At 29.8% G+C, this 18,929-nt stretch overlaps 1 protein-coding gene and 1 pseudogene across 1 annotated transcript; both read left to right on the top strand.

Annotated features, from left to right (window-relative positions):
- The first annotated feature begins 127 nt into the window (after nt 1-127).
- LOC132939450 (sialin-like) lies at nt 128-9,075 on the top strand. The gene is made up of 8 exons (XM_061006617.1): nt 128-492; nt 5,412-5,917; nt 7,366-7,453; nt 7,531-7,754; nt 7,829-7,981; nt 8,059-8,191; nt 8,273-8,511; nt 8,684-9,075. Exons 1-8 carry the CDS (start codon nt 477-479, stop codon nt 8,894-8,896), a joined length of 1,572 nt encoding a protein of 523 aa, XP_060862600.1. The 5' UTR covers nt 128-476; the 3' UTR covers nt 8,897-9,075.
- Nucleotides 9,076-9,736: 661 nt separating this feature from the next.
- On the top strand, nt 9,737-17,176 carry LOC132939152 (uncharacterized; annotated as a pseudogene).
- The last annotated feature ends 1,753 nt before the right edge of the window (nt 17,177-18,929 follow it).

The following is an 18,929-nucleotide window of genomic DNA, read 5'->3' as shown; positions in this document are numbered from 1 at the left end:
GTAGGTACCTAAAACAATATTAAAAAAAACATTGTATGCATTCAGCGTGTTTATAATGATTAAAATTTAATTTAAGTGATATGGCTCCATTATTAATTCAGATAAGATGATTGGTATACAAAATAAGAGCGTACTAATCACTTTATTCGAATAGCACGACCACAGTATTATTTCGTGTCTCGATACAATTAATTGTGAAGAAACTGCCATTATAATATTATGTAGATGCAGCCGAACTCAACAGATTAACAAAACTATTCAACGGCAACGTCTTGCATAGGATTAAAAATAATATATAGATGTATAATATTAAATACTTTCCACGATTCTTGTATACGGTATTACTACCGCAATAAGTCAATTGGTAAAAAGGCCAACGATTTTTCGGACGAATTACGACGGTCATCTATAAGTCTTCGTCCAAAATAAACGATTCTCGCATATACACAGACAACAAGAGATTTATAACCATCACTATGATATTTAATTCACGTAAGTAAACGTTAATCCTAAACTTTTTAATAGCATATGTTTTCCTATTTATATTAAAATAGAATATAATAAATTTCTTGTATAGTAGAGTACAACGCAACCTAACCATGCGTACTACTTATATGTGTTATAATACAACTTTTTGATGTTTTATTCTAATATTACAAAATAATTTCTCACTTAATTATGCGATGTAAATATCAATTAACTTAATATTTCTATGATTTATTTATTTAATTTTGTGGGCGTTAAAATGTGAACATTTTATGTTTTAGTCATGCTTTGATGTCTTGACCGCGAGTATTGCAATAATGAGAACATTTTATTAATATTAATATTTAATGAGGCAACTCTAATTCTAACTAACTAAATTGGATAAAACTTCATAATAAACTTTAATTTGGCGAAATTAAGTTTTATACAAAAAAATTTAACGATAAAAATGAGAGCATTAAATAAAGGATAGAAGGATAAAGGATAATAGATGCGTCAAACTGGGAATACTGTTTTCTTCTTTTTTTTTTTAATCTTTTACTGAGGAGTATTTAAGTTCTATGAAGTATTATTGTTAGTGTCATTAATAGGTTTCTCTACTGAACGGTTGTCCACTCATTGAAATATTTATGTATAATTTATAATCATATATATTATATATATATATGCCCTATATATTTACTGTGAATTTATGCCCTTATATACTGATGGTATATTTAAACAATTTAAAAATAATATAAGAATAAATTATTAATAAATAAAAATAATATCTGAAACAAAATAAACATATATTTATTTTTAGCAAAAGAATTATTTCATCTCATTAATAACAAAAAAGTTTCTTATTTAGGAACACTATTTTTATTTTTTATTTAAGACATAACTAATATCAGTAACTATAAATACCTAATAATGAATGTGAAAAATAAAATTAATTACGTCTAAGAAAATAATAGTATAGGTACCTATATTATGATCTAGAAAATCAAATTGTAAGATTAAAAATAAGTTATGTTAAAAACGTAGAGACACATTAATTATAATGTGTTCAAACATTTTTATTATTTGTTACTTATTTCATATATTTTATTTATCAGCGTACAACTATGATTCATAAAAACCGAACAAATCAATTTACAAATGTATCGTTGTAGAGTTTGATTAGTCATTATAAATTATGATTTTACAATAAAAAATATCAATTAAAATAATTTTTTAATTATTATAAATTTATAACATAAAAATGTATCTTATTAAAAAAAGAAGTAAGCAATCGTATATACAACAAATATAGTCACTAATCTGTAATCATAGTAAATGGTTGTTGTGGAAAATAGATTTCAAACATAATTATCTCTGTTTATCAGTCATTATAATATTATAATGTCATCCAACACTTTATATTTTTAGTCTTGACATTATTAACTTCATATCAATCTGTAATTATTCCAGTGCGTTTAGTTTTCTTATTGTGTGATTATTATGTTCTGGCAAATATTGATTTGTGTTATAGACCTTTTAAATAAAATAACTATTCTTAATATTGAATAGTGAACACTATTGCATTGTGCGCAAAGATTACGCAAGGGTAAGGCACACAAGATACATTTTCCTTTACTTGGACTATAATATGTACCTACCTAAACGTGATTAAACTACCGACCGGGTATGTACATTTCTCGAAGTAAAACAAAAATTGTAATTGTTCTATTGAATTAGACACGTTGTAGGTATATCATAATAATATATGTATGTACCTAATTTATTATGATCAAATATTTTTATGGTCCTTCAGCCTTCTGTTCATATTGACGAAATTTCTACAAACGCATTTGTCTGTAAGCCCACTTTTATAACTGATAATATTATTATTATTATTATTGGCAACGAGGATCAAATACTTTTGCATGACGTTATCGTGGTTATAATTGATGTACATAACCTTAACCCCGCCTCACACGATAATAATATACATTATATTATATTTTATATTTATAAATGAAAACTATTAAACAACAGGATCTAATCGTCTAAAATGCCGAGGCCAATATAGGCCATACTCTGCGTATAATATATCAGACCTACGATGTTATAGTAGGTACATATACAAAATTCACTCAGAAACCGAGAGGCAGTTATGAGAACTGAAGACCCTTTGATATTTTAAAGATGTTTTCTCGTATATTTCAGGACGTTCATTGACAACAAAAAAAAGGTGGGCAAGTGGGTGTAGCTCTGCTGTACAGTACCTAGGTTACAAGTAGATTACTGTAATGGATTGTACTAAAATAGAATTCAATTATATAATATCATTGTATAAGAAAAACGATTATGAGCGAAGACGGTCAGTCAGCCTATGATATTATTGTGAATTAAGTAATTTAAATATTTATAAAATTATAACCTCTTTACGTGGAATCCTGTTTTAGATTTTTCAATCCTTAGCTATAAAATTAGAACATTTAAAAAAATTTTAACTAATGAATAATTTGTAAATTTTTAATTTGATACATTTTGTCAAGATTTTAACTTTAAATGCTTATAAAAAAAATGTGACTATGGATTTTTAATATTATTCAAATATTGTTGTAACAATATATTAAGAGGTTTGCATTACATTTTCAAGCTTTTTTACCCAACAAATACATTTTTATTGACATTTATAGAAAAAAATTGAAACTGAAAATTCCATAAACAGTTCAAAACATATTAATGTTTTTGAAAATGTTATCGTGTATAGAAAATACTAATATAAACAACCAGTGAAAATGTCATATATCTCCTGTTAAATTGTTTTAGAGTTACACCAAAAACCAAAACCGATTATTGAATACCAATTTTACCTAAAAATTCCCGTTTTTCCTTAATTTTTCTTTTGTTTTTCACCGCATTTTTGAAAACTATTTGGAATTTTTTACTTTTGACCCCCCCTCCACCCAAAGTACCAACTAGATTCACATTCCCATCAGAAAAGATACTGTTGAATAAAATCTAATCATTTTTACTGTTCTAAAAGGTGATGAAAGACACAAAAAAAATTAAAAATTAAAAAAAAAACACACATCATTGTAAAATCAATACATTCACCGCTCCGCTTAGAATCTAAAATAGGTAGGTACTTTATAGGTTTATATTTACGAGTATTTCATTTTAGTTTACATGATTTACATGGGTACCTAGATTATTGATAAATAATTTGTGTTTAGTCCACCCTTTTTTCATTCTTTGATCCATCCCTGATAAACCTACACTACATTTTAATTTGTATGGATAGGGTAAACTTACTCAGCCACTTACTAAATTGTGAGTGCAATACATTACATCCGTCACTACGTGCCTGTAAGTACTTAATTCCATGGCTAAATATATAGGTATGATCGCAACTTTGTTATACGCAGGTGTCATGGCCGCCACTGGCAGTGAATTTTATCACTTCGATTTATTTGCTAACAAAACCATACAAATTATTAATTTCTTGGCTAAATAAATCCAAAAATCACTGCCAGCTGAGATTCCTTTCCATGCTAAAACATACAATAATTGTACGTGCGCAGCCCATTACGAAAATGCGTCTCAATGCGATCATACCTATATATTTAGCCATGCTTAATTCTACCCATTTTATTATTTTTTTAAGATGTAGGTTGAACCGACTGGTTGTTAATATATTTTTATCACTCAGTAGGAATTTTTTTCAATCTGAATTAAATGTATGTTTCCTTGAAAAAATTTTTTGAGTAAGTAAAAATGAATAGGTATAATATCGTGATGTAATACCCAAAATAATAGATTGTATACTATTATTTATTCTGTATGATATCTCAATTAATATGGAACAGTTGTTTTTGATTATCACTAATTAATTTTATCACGTAAAAAAAATCTATTGGTTTTAACATTAAATTGTTATAACCGTCAGGTTCTATTTATAGATTACCTACTATAATAAATTACAAATTTATAAACTCTTTGAATAATAGCTTTACTTTGTTACTGGTGAGCTTGAATTATAGAGCATTGATAATAATAACCAATATATACTAATATTATATAAAGTGTATTATCGAAAAATAATCGATATGCACCTTTAGGTTCTGAGTCCACGACATACCTATCTTAACCCTCCTCATCTTGCAGGGCACACGATATAGTTTTGATATAAAACGACTATATTTTTATACAAATAATTAAAGTTGGGCAAGTTAATAAAAATAATAAACTTGAACTAGTTAAGATAAATCAAAGTTAAGAATATTAAGTTATAAGCAAATAATTAACAAATAATATATTTAAACGTAAAAGTTAATTCGGAGCAAATATCAACTTAATTTTGTTAAAAAGAAATTTTTAAATTATTTTTTTAATTACCACCTATAATTATTATAATAGTGACTGTTTCCATAATACCATCTATATATAAATATATAATATAGTGATTATGTAACTTTAGTTTTTTTGTAATTTTTTTATAAATATTGCAGGAAATAATGACTAGTAACAAGTACAATATTAACGCATCTAGCAGTTGTGACGCTTTAGGAAATATCAGACATCTGTATCAACAAAATTATTAAATCAAGGAATATTTATAATATTATGTCTATAAATATTATTTGTTGTTGATTTAACTGATTAGTGTTAACAACAGATATGGGTTACATGTATTTTAACTCAATGCAATGTTTTTCAAATCAACTCTAAATAGCTAAGTTCTTACATTGGATTCTAGTTGAATGTTTAAGTTAATTAGAAAATTAACAAACTAGTTTTAAGTAGAAAAGTTTGAAAAAAATGACTTTTTAACTTAGACTTTTTAACTAGGTACCTAATTAATTTCCCCGCCTTTGCTGAAATAATATTAATAGAATATCGACGTTGTTTAATGTTTTCCTTCGCCTCGGGGGTCCGGTTTTCCGGCTGTGCAGGAAACGTATCCCAGAGATGGGTGATGGCCGTGATGGGGATGCTGGGCGTGACGATGGCGTACGTGATGCGGGCGTGCCTGGGCATCACGCTCACGCAAATGGTGGTGTCCGTGCAGGTGCAGGGGCGGCGGAGCGACCCTCTGACGGCCGTGCAACACGACTACTGCCCGTTGCCGGGGACGACGGCGCAGGGGCGACTGCTGCATTCGTCGGCGTCCAACCAGACGTCAGTGGCGGCCACGACGACGGAACAGGGGCACGTGCACGGCGACCGCCGGAGGTTCGACTGGGACGAGGAGACACAGGGGGAGGTGCTGTCGGCATTCTACTACGGTTACATACTCACGCATGTGCCCGGCGGTGTGCTGTCCCAGAAGTACGGAGGAAAGCACACCATGGGCATCGGCATACTATGCACGGCCATATTCACGCTGATGACACCGTGTGTGGCACACATCGGGTCCAGGCCGCTGGCTATCCTGCGATTCGTCGAAGGACTTGGTGAAGTAATGCGCATGCGTACAATTCTATTACGTTACCTGTTTATGCGTTATCATATATTTTAAGGCCGACGCTATGCCAGTTAAGTCAAGTTAATTTAGAAAAATGGAGGTAAAGCTTAAAGTTTAAAGAGCCTTTTATTTATTATAACTTGTTAATAAGTTAAAAGTTAAATTTAATAAAAAAGCAACTTAAATTAGTTAAAAATCAGGTACATTTTTTGATAACTAAATATTTACAATCCATGTCAAATCACAATACGTACATTAATTGATAAAAGTATACAACGAAAGCAAATGCTTTTAGGAATGTAACTTGGTTAAAAACAACTTAACTTTAACTTTTTAACTCGTTAATGCCCAGCCTTTCACATTAAACGTAGGTACATGGTAGATTTGATGGTTTAAAATTAATGCTCACAAACAATATTGTCTAATCATATATAGTACATTTTAAACATATGCATCACGAGGGCTTTTGAATAAAAATCCACAACATGTAATATAAAATTAATTATTAATGTTTTTAGAAAAATATTATATAAAATATTTTGCACGATGACCTATAACTTGTGTCCTACAACACTGTAAAATTATGAATTTATATATTATACCTACCACAAACACACTTGTATATTATAATATGCACTTCAATAGGTATCCGTTAATAATTATTGTAAATATACCTACTAAATAATTAAATTGAACAATCCATTAACTACCTACCTATTTACACATTTTAAAACTTCATGGTTTGTAATATTATTACTGTTAGTGACTGAAATCAATTACGTAACGTGATTGAGAGTAAGCAACGGTTACTAACCTAACCCGGGTCCATAGTGGCAAAAAAACCTATATATACACGTATTAACAATAAACCATACAACCGTTCCAACCCTCCCAACAGTAACCTCTACAATAGTTAATGGCCATATTTGCCGGACTCTAGACCAATGAAAAAAATATATTTATTATGTTAGAATAGGACGTATAGTATTTTAGTAAACATCTTATTTTATAAAATCTAAAAAATAGCATATTACCACTGTAAAACATTTTTTACAAATTTATAAATGATTAAGTGTACCGCACTTGTACATAATATAATATGCATATTATTTACGAATGCATAATTACTAATTATACAGGTTATGCAATATATGATGAGCTACCTATAAGGGTTCGTGGTTAAAAATGTTGCATACATTTTCTAAAAGTCGTTAAAATACCTTATAAATTACTATCTCAAACAGATAAACCCGAATTAGTTTAAAAATTATCATTTAATGGTACAGATATTTTCGATACGTTTACTATAAAGTGAGTTTTATCTCATAACTCTAGTATATTTTATTATGTATATATACCTACAAATATATGATATTCCATTATTTTTACTTACTCTCGGTTGTACTTAAGTACGCTATGAGTTCATTATTTTTCCACTATAGGGCATGACGTTTCCGGCGCTTTGCACACTCCTGGCGCAGTGGGCGCCCCCTGAAGAAAAAGGAAAGTTTGCCACGCTGGTATTTGCAGGTAACGTGTATTATACACGAGATAGAATTTCATTGTACATATTATGTGATAAATTATTCGGATAACTTTGTACACAGGTGCACAAATCGGTAATATTTTGTCCAATTTGTTGAGCGGGTTCATCATGCGGTACATACCCGGTGGTTGGCCGAACGTCTTTTACTTTTTTGGCATTGTTTCAATCATTTGGTTTATAATCTGGTGCATGTTCGTATACAACGATCCAAATTCTCACCCATTCATCTCGGACGAAGAGCGGGACTACTTAAAAAGATCCATCGGAAGACTAGAAAGGAAGAAGGTTTGGACAGTTTCTTAGTTAGTACTCCTCTGTTTTAACACAGTACGAACTAAGATTTTTATTTATGTGTACAGGATCTGACGCCTACACCGTGGAAATCCATACTAACCTCTGGGCCAGTATGGGCGCTGGTCATTGGTGGAGCAGGACACGACTGGGGCGCTTTTACTTTAATCAGCGATCTTCCCAAGTACATGAGTGATGTCTTGCACTTTTCCGTGACTGAAGTAAGTTGAAAACAAAATCTGTATGCCAATGTACTAAGTACATTTATTCATATTAATTTTAAATATTTATGGTATAGAACGGTTTGTTATCGTCAATACCGTTTTTCGCTCAATGGGTTACATCGGTTGCTGCCAGTATACTAGCAGATCGCCTAATAAGTAAAGGATCAATGAAAGTCACCCAAGTCAGAAAAATGTATGCCTTTATAGGTATAAACATTGAGTGAAAATATCACTAAAGTATACCATCCGTAATGATGTAAAAAAATTACAAATTGTATATGCTTTCAGGAAATCTTGGTCCCGCTCTGGGAGTAATGTGTGCTTCGTTCGTTGGATGTAATAAAATTATTGCAACATTGTGTTTTACCTTCGGCGTGGCCCTCATGGGATTCTGTTATCCTAGCTTACGTATTAATTCACTTGACTTGTCACCCAATTATTCACCTACTCTGATGGGATTGGTAAATGGCATTGGATGTTTGTCAGGAATGGCCACTCCATACATCGTAGGAATCCTCACACCAAATGTAAGCTTGCTAATGCATTAATACAAATTAAATAATAATTTAAATTTATTTATTTAACCTGATCTGAATTTTTAAATGCTAATTCTATACTACTAGTTACCTAGTGTATATGCTATTTAGTATATTTTTATATATAATATACCTAGTTAATATTTTGTTTTTAATGTTTTAGAGAACCGTTTTAGAGTGGCGTTTGGTATTTTGGATCATGGTGATAATCATGATGTCAACTTCTTTAATATTTCTTTTTTTGGGATCTGGTGAAGTACAGCCATGGGATGACATAAAACAGTACCGTCTAAGTGAAAATGAAAAAGATAATAAACATGATGAATCAAATGTAATACAATTGAAATCAATAGAAGATGAGAAAACATCAAAATAGTTTTAATCATAATCTATAACTATAAAAATTACAAATTTGTCAAAACCATCCTTTACATTGTAAATATAAATACAATTTAGGTACCTATTAATTTAGTTATCAAACACTTGTTTTATTAACTATTTTAAAAATGTACTGTTATCTGTGGAAATAATAGAATAAATTGTATTAGTATACTAGCTGATCCCGTGCACTTCGTTACCCGTTAAATGTACAAACTGTATATGACTCAAACTTTGTTCAATGCGTTATTTAATATTCGGTGTATGATGTTCTAGATTTATCTTAACTTTTCTGTTGACTGGAATAAAAATTCTAATTCGCAGCAGTATATTATCAGGTAGGCAATCTACCTGCGGTAGATCGCGGACCCCGTGCTGTTTGTACATAAGTGTATGATTTAACTCTAAAGTATCAGAGTTATACCAAGTTTGTCGATTTTACTCAATTCCACCTACGGTGGATTAATATAATCAATTAATACAAAATCCTAACCTAACCTAACCGTACTAAAATCCAATGAATAAAAAAAAACCAAATTTAATCCTTTTTAAATTAGCCTAGGTATGTTCTTCCCAGAGGTCTAATCTACACACAAAAATTCTTTTTTATGTATATATTTTGACAAAAAATAATAATACAAATCAACAAACATGCCCTATTAACTAATAGCAACCAATATATAATACACTATTATTATTTTTATTTTTCTTTTTTTCTGGACAACCCTTATTATCACTTAGGGGTATGAAAAATAGATAGTAGCTTATTTTCAGACCTACTGAATATGCATATAAAATTTCATAAAAGTCGTTGAATTAAATTGCAGCATTATTTTTAACTATTTCTGTTGCTCCGAACGATGTCATTTTGAAACATTTTGAATGTTCGAATTGACTTCAGGAACAGGTTAGAATCTGGATCCGTACCGATAAGTAAACCGTGGGTGGTGTTTCAGTTGTTTCAGGTGGTGTTTCAATTTCCGGTAGTTGCACTTTTCCTGACGCGCAACTCATACCGGCTGGCTCATTTTTGAACTTAAGCGCATTACAATGCGGACATTCCTTGTCCATAGCACCAATCTCTACTTTCGAATGAGCGTAATATTTAATATCGGGCCCATACTCGATTGCTAGACGAAGGAATGAATTGGATGTAAATGCTCTATGTACTTAATACCAATGGTATCAATTTCACTTTACCATTTGCGCAACACAATCCATTGGCTTCGTTTTTGTATTTCAAAGCCTTACAATATGAGCAAACCGAGTTCATAGAACCAATAATAACACAGTGGTAGTTACTGTAGTCAATTGACACATCGTAACTGAAAGCAGCTCGATTCAAACTTGCGCGATTATTAGTTGAATGTCGCGCTCGCGCTTCACGCGTTTGTGATATCCGAATTATTTCACGTTCATTTCGGTCGTCACTTTCTTGTGCATTTTGGTTAGATCGGTAATTACCTTGGTTTGTAGCATTTCGGATTTTTCTACCTAAATTGCTTCGTTGTATAGGAGGCATATCAAATATAAATTATTGTGTCACATGCAATAATTAGTGATCATAGGTAACTTAACACTCTGCACAAAACACGATATACGAATTTAATTTAATTTAATTTGCATTGTAAATTGTTCATCTACCAAATCATTATAATTTTAATCGTTCATTAACAGAGAGCTCACAAATAATCGACCACCATAGATGATGTTCTTGATCAGTGATTACATTGCCATGGAGACGATCAATATTATACTATCCAATATCCATATTATAGTAAGGGCTGTTTTAAAAAGAAAAGGGCTGTTTTTAGGGTCTTCCCAGCAATTATTCGAATTTTTCTCGCTGTAAAAACCATCCTTGTACTTCAACGAACATTAAAAAAAATAATTGGCCAAATTGGTCCAAGCGTTGTTGAGTTATGCGCTTACCAACACATTTTGCGATTCATTTTTATATTATAGATAAAATTCGCCGTTTATATCTAATAAAATAAACAAATTATTTTTGTATATTATTATGTTGTTTGTATTTACTTTATAAAAAATATCAAAATGCATGAAATTAATGATAATATTAACTTACTAGTCTGTAATCAACACTTATAAACTTATATAAACGCTGCACAACAAAAATTGAAAAATAATACATAGTATACTTAGGTACTGAGAACCTACATATTATTTTATGCATTACCTACTTAAATTAGGTGTCTTGACATTTATTACGTTTGCACAACAGATTTAAGTCAGTCAAACCGTTCGTTTGCATTTACTCGTTTCGCATGTAGGTACCTATAATGTTATACTATACAGCACACTATCTTGTAACTACCAAGAATTCGATTGTTTCCAACTTTACTGGTATCGTATTGGCCATAATCGCTATACAAATGCTTAACGAAGGGTAAGATAGTACATAATAATATTATGTACTTATAGAAAACAACTGACTTGTTAACTTATTTTTGTCAAGCAATTATCAATTATATTATTAACATACACACTATGCCTTTTGCCTATACGAAATGATAGGTACAATAGAAATACATAGTTGAATACACGCACTTCAGAGTATCGATAAGTTTTTATGGAGTATTCTAGAAGTTCACTATACCTCATATAATTTGTACTTTTTTCAGTGCCTTCAAACATACAGTGGTAAATCTATAATGGACCTTATACGATACGACTGCGCTCCGGAGCGTTCCCTTATAATAGTGACGATACTTTATACCACAGCACTGACGGTGTCTACTTCTATTAAAAATGCATTGATACAGAAATCTACCTGTGGCCCGTTGATTCCATTTGGTGAATGCCCAATAGGTGAATATGAAGGTCAACGCCGAGTAGAATCGAGCGCCACGTATTTACAATATTCCATTTCATTCATTGTTGCATTACTAGCAGGTATGTATGAACCGAATCAAATAATCAAAACCATTTGAACCAATCGATTTGCATATGTATACAAACGTTAGGTTTTTGGGTCATATGCTGAGGGTAGGAAAAGGCGAGGAGCGGTTGGAATAAAATATCTACCAACTACACCGTGTCCAGTAATTGATCATAATTCATAACATTGTACGCATAATATGTTAAAATGTTAACTATATTAATATATTATGTTGACACAAGTTAAAAACAACGTATTTATGTACATATTTTAAATTTACAGTTGACATTTGATGTTATTACGCTTTATCGATGTATCGATAATAATTGTTACGTAACAATATTAGTTTTTTTATCATTTGCATATAATTTTGTCTAGTTATAACTGTATAGCTATAGCTAGTTAGTATTTTCTTTATTGGGCATATTTTTCGATATTCTCGTAATTTCTCTAAGCGTAATAACTAATAAGGCACATTTACGTTGACCCATTTTGCGTAGATTCCTTTAAAAAATTTTTGTAAATAAGTGAGTTTTTTTTAGAGTACCTACCTATCTATAATACAATGTTTTAACACTATACAATTTATTATCATGAAGAATAACTAACTACACAACTATCCTGCATTAATAGGTGAGAGAATTGAGACAAATTATGGAAGTTAAGTAATATCAAAAATATATTCTATATTTATTCATTATGTCTGACTTTTTATGTATTTTGTTTTACACAAACATTTATTATGTCTGCGTAATGATACTTTCGTCAACAATATATTGGATTTATTATTTTATATATTCTTGGTAATATACGTATAATATTATATATTATATATTTATATGCATATCTTTGATTACCTAGTATTGTTTACCTACTCAGTACTCGTTAGATTGTGTAAGTGCCTTAACTTTTAATGATAATTGATATTAATTAGTAATTATATATGCCTTATTTATTTATACCAATTAATCAAGTAAAATAAAAAACGTTTCACCGCCAAACAGGTCAATCGAAGTTATATCGCTTATAATATAAGTTATAAAAAGCTTCTACTCATCTCCTTGAGTTGTCGACCACGTCTCACAGGCATATGTCATTATTGGGTGTAAGTAAGCTAAGTCCATTTTTTCCTTTGTTGCCGATGACAGCATTCTTGAACTTAACAGTTTATTCAATGAGAAATATGCATGATTCGCCAGACTTATCCTAAGTTTAACTTCATTGTGCATATAATTTTTATGAATGATGTTCACTTCTAAACCTTTAAAGTCATCGACCTGTTCAAAGGTGTATAATCTGACCACCAAATCGTTCTCAATAGGCCGTGTGGTTAGGTTAGGTTAGGCGTGTGGCCAATTACTCTCATGCCATTATTATTTGATATTAAGTGCAAGCTTTCCAGCACTATAGTAGGTCTATACGAAGTTTCTCATCCAATTTGGGCGTTGAAATCCCCCATTAGTATTTTTATGCAGTTTCTAGGTTACGTGTCATATATTCTTTCTAGTTCTTCGTAGAATTAACATTTGATGTCGTTGTTTCCTTTCTCAGTTGGGGCATAACAATTTACTATCATAATATCCGATAAACGCCCTTCTAATTTTAAAATGCACAGACGATCGCTTACTAGCGTAAAGCTTTTGACATGTGGTAGTATTGCGTCACTAATCATGGACTCTACTCCATAACCATACCTACCTTCTCCGATATAAAAAAGTGTAATTTTCAGATTTTACAATGTCATTGCCAGGCCATCGTAGTTCTTGTAGTGCTATAAGTTACAACTGGTAGTTTGTACTTTTGTATCTGGTATGTTTTCATAGCACCCGGTTTAAATAGAGTTCTTATGTTCCATGTACTGATCTTTAATCCATTGTTGTGCTTGTTCCGTTTTCCATTTCATGTTCCTATATATGACTGTCCCGAGGCTTATTTAGAAGATTCACAACAAGTATATTTTTAACGAGGACGGGTTGTTTGCCCATCGCTTAACCCCCAACTTGGAGGACCAGATCTTCCCAACCATTTAAGGTCAGGAAAATAGCTGTTGCTGTATAATATTATTATACTGAGCTGTGGGAACGCCATATTCCCTATACCAATGACTGGGATCCACGGAGTTGTCATACCCGTTACCAATTAAGGTACCCCATGCGAGGATAACTTATAATATAGACATTTTAAATTTTGGGACATCCTTTAATATTTTAACTTATGAAAAATTTACAAAGCTATTAAATAATTAAACCATTACCTATTTATTACTATAGCTAAAAAAACAATACATTTATTGACGTGAGTTAATTTCAGGAGCATGGAGCGACAGTCATGGCAGAAGACGTAAACCTTTGATTTTCTTACCAATCATCGGACAGATTTTAACCGATGGATTATACTTTGTGAATCACTTTTGGTATTGGCGTTCAACATTTAATATAATCTTTACATCAGTTATCCCTGGATTGTACGTCGGTTGAAATATGTTTTGGGTTGGTGTGATGTCATATGTAACGGAAAATTCAAAATTTGAATGTAGAACTTTGAAACATGGGATAATTATTGTAACATATACATTTAGTTTGTTAATAGGGTGGGGTTTAGTAGCAATTTTAAAAAATTGGTCAGACTATTTACATCGTTATTTATTGTTCGTAGTACCTATATTGTTTAATTTATTCGCCATACTGATTGGCCATTTGTATGTTAAGGATAATTCTGGAACTTGTAACGAAGACTATATAATATGGTTGAAACCAAGCTACCTGTTCAAAGGTATCATTGATTTATTTAAAAACAAATGTAAAGGGTTTCCTATTGTACTAGCAACTTTAATAATATGCCAATCAGTCATAGTAGCGAGAATAGGAAGTAAGTTTATTATAAAATGGTGTGCATGTTAACACAATGTACTTTATATATATATATATATATTATATATAATACATATTATATAGTCATATATATGTATATAATATGTCTATTATAATATATACGTATTGTGATGCATTAAATAATATTTATCATGTACTTTTCTACCCTCTTAAATCAATATTTCAGGCGAATATGAAATAATAATGCAGTATATAAGTACTTTGTTTATTTGGTACAATGATGACTATATTTATTTCAGTGTTATAAAAATGTTGGCAATTATTTTTGGTAATTATTTGTGTTTTTATTGTAATTAAATGATATTAATTGTTTTTAGAAAAATTATTTCGCGGATATAAGAAATAATATTATAATATTTGATATTTTGAAATAATTATGATACTAAACCATAGTCGGCATTTATATTTAAAACAAAATCTACCAATTAATAGTAATAAACATTTTCTATATTTAATATTATTTTAGGAATTTAAATATATATTTGTACACATACTGTTTAATAATATTGTCTATATAGCAATATATTATTATACTTTCTATAATTTTAGTTGTTAGTAAACCAACTTACGTTATAAAATATAATAGTATACTTTATTTTGATTCGTACATTCAAGTTGTATGTTTACTTTATTTATTAAAGTATAGTCATTTTATTTCAGGTACTATGTTCTCAGTTTTTGTGTTGAGTTACAATATGAAAATAAGTGACCTAGCTATTGGTATATCAGCTTGCATCATTTATATCATTGCTGCTGTTGTATACGTTATTTCAAATCAATTTTGGCAAATTTTTATTAGTAAATAATATTATAATAATTAATAACCAATATTTTAATGTTAATCATTTTTATGGATATTATCAATATACTTAGATCGTTACATTATATTATTTTATCGTGGTGAATAATAATAATTGATATTCTCTTTATATAGTTGCCATGATATATGTATGCCATGGTAGTGCTGTAACTATTATAATTTCATTAACATCTAAAATAGTAGAGAACGATCATCTTGGTATGTATATTAGTATATTTTAAGATTTATTAATTATTTAAAAAGTGGACAAATTGTTATTTTGCATTAGGACGATTGTATTCCATTCAAACGTGCATGAACTCTGTATTGACGTTTGGTATAATTGAGGCATATAAGACCGCATGTGATAATATGTATTCTACTAAATTTGGTCATTTTTGTTTAGTGATTTTGATGTATGTCATTCTGACTATACCTATTTTATTTGTATATATGTGAGTAGTGCTTGATCTCCAAAAAATATTTTTGACTAATACACATAAACGCATTATTTTTTAGGACTCTATATTCAAAGTGCAAAGACTTTTGGGAAAGAGATGCTACAAGAACTTTAAGAACAAGACAACAATCTATTTATGTCATAAGTACCTAATTAAATAATTTCATAATTTAATAATATAATAAATTATGTAATATTAATTTCTGTATAAGCTTTTAGAATATTGTATTGTATTTTATATATGTATAAAGTATATTTATTGGATTGCTTATCAATATTATAGGCTGTTTCCATTTTACATAAGTGATCAGATATTTGTTTAAATTTGTTTACATAATAAACTGGTTATAAGATAATAATATATGCCTATAGCTTATAGTAATAATATAATATACTATATAATATGCAGTATGCAGTCATATAAAGTATTATAAACGTACCTACATAATATAATTTAAATACTTTTATAGATAGGTATAATATAAGAAAAAATGTAATCTACCTATACTAATATATTATAAAGAAGAAACATTGTTTGTTCGTTGGTTCGGGGTTATTTCTGGAACTACTTGACCGAAGTTTCATAATTTTGTTGTTGCATAAATCATTCAATTTTTTTTATTATTGTTTTTTATTTATATTATGATGAAGAAATTAGCGATTGGTTATTACTTATTAGTTACCGATATAAAAAATTGTTTTACGAATACAAAGCTAAAAATGCGAGAAAATATATTGTTATTATGATTGAATATAATTTTAGACCTTTATTTTATATGACTGTGTTAAAAATCTTTAATGGAGATTAATATGGGGTAAGTTCACGGAAATTTGTCACGGGAGATCTTGAATATTAAGCTAGGTATTAAATAACGAATTGCATATTATGAACACAAATTTTTAGTTGGTATTTTTAACGGGCTACAAAGTACACGGGATCAGCTAGTTTAATAATATTTTTTTGAAAAGTATTTATTGAACTCTTATTCTGAATACATTTTTATCCATTGTATTCGAAAAACAAAATAAAAGTTTTATTTTTAACTTTTTAAGACTGGGCCTATCTCATGTTGGTACATCTTTGGTTTTAATATGTAGAATTAGATAGGTTCTGGATTTATTCAATTAAATGTATCAGTTTTAGGTTTGTAAATATATGTTTAGAATATGTTTTATATACCCGTTGTGTCCGTGGTCCACCCATCCATCCGTTATTCAGTTATTGTTACCAATGTATAGTTACAAATGACGATTGTTTTTATTAAGGTATTAATTTATTGTCCGTAATGTTACTGTACATACATTGTACATGGAAATTGAATATATTGTGGGTTGTATTAAAATAAGTTTAGAAACAAAGAACGTAATATATTATCATAATTTTCAAGAGTTTGTATTTTTCCATAGTTTGTTAATAAAGTAACAAAACTGAGTGGTAGCCAGTATTGTAAAAAATACTTTTAAAAAGCCTATATACCAGCCTAAATTTTGCATTATGGATTTTAAGTTAAAAAATTTGAACAGTATTTAATAGTTTATACATTTACACAACACAATAATATGGTATCTTGTTAAAGACATTTAACTTCAGTTAATTAAAACATTTTAAAACCTAGGTATGTTAACACTTAAAATATTTCTTAGTAAGGTATCCAAATTTAGTTGGAATAAAACACGTAATTATTATGATTACATTTTTTGAATGGTTTTAAATTTATATTTAAAATATAAACATTTTTGTTAATATTTTACTTTGATAAATAACCTGTATTGATGATATTTTCGGCCATTGAAAGTCTTTATCTATAGATAAAATTAAAATTTTTTCAATATTTTTACGAAGTTACATTATTTTATTGAAGTCCAAACTATCTGATTGTATTTATTATATCATATCATGTATATCAGGGGGATAAAATATAGAGCCCGGCAACTTTGGCCACGAGCTACTGTAGGGGTAACGCTTATAAAGGTTGGTACGGTTGGTTGGCAACACGTGTATGTGTGTCAAGGTTTTTGCCACTATGGACCCGGGTGGTCACCCATCCGGGAACTAATAGGAGCTGCTTACGCAAAATCACGTTGCGTGATTGATTTCAGCCACTGCGCCGTGCCGAGACACATAGAAATATTAATTGGCTTCATAAACCCAAGATGACTAACTGTCCAATACTAATATTGTATTATTGAAGTGCTGCTCATATTGTGAATATTGTATCTAGCTACCGAATCTACAAAAACAACATTCACTTACGAAAAACAGCAACAAGGGTGTTGGCTAAATTGTAGGACTTCTGGTATAGGAAAAAAAGTATAGGAAACACGATATAAATATATAATAATAATACCATAGAGTCCAAGAAACAGAATATTCAGATGTATTATAATAGCCGTTGAGTTGCATACACCTTTATGCCTTACGACTATAATAAATTGTACTACACTAGCTATTACAAATGAACAAGTGTATCTATGCAATATATTGATTATTTTATTCAACTGTGAACAATTTTCTTCAATTATTTAACTACACTATCCAGAGCAATGTCATATTATGTAGATCTCTGGTCAAATGGCAAGTAAAAATAAAAACAATTAAGATATATGTACACAAGTTTGTCGGGTAAATTGGTGGAAACAATGGATTTTGTCGACAGTATCATATTTTCAATTTATTCCAGAGACCCACAAATAGGTATATAAATCAACTTCGTAAAGCTCCAACTAAATATTTAATATACATGTTTTTAGATTTTTTTACTTGATCTTTATGTATGTAATAGCCAATAGTAATAGGTATTTTTTTGGTCTCGAAAGGGGATTTGTTATATCTTTGAGGTGTAAATTCTGAGAAAAAAATTCAAAACAGATCAAAACTAGTAATACAGATTAACAGTACGTAACCTAGTCACAAATATCTACTTTATTATTTGATATTGATTTAAATGTAAGCTTGTGCATAGGTAGTAAATATTAACGATG

This window comes from Metopolophium dirhodum, chromosome 2 (assembly GCF_019925205.1).
Source record: "Metopolophium dirhodum isolate CAU chromosome 2, ASM1992520v1, whole genome shotgun sequence".
NCBI lineage: Eukaryota > Metazoa > Arthropoda > Insecta > Hemiptera > Aphididae > Metopolophium > Metopolophium dirhodum.
The sequence above is the reverse complement of the archived record's forward strand: the minus strand, read 5'-3'. Positions and strand labels throughout refer to the sequence as shown.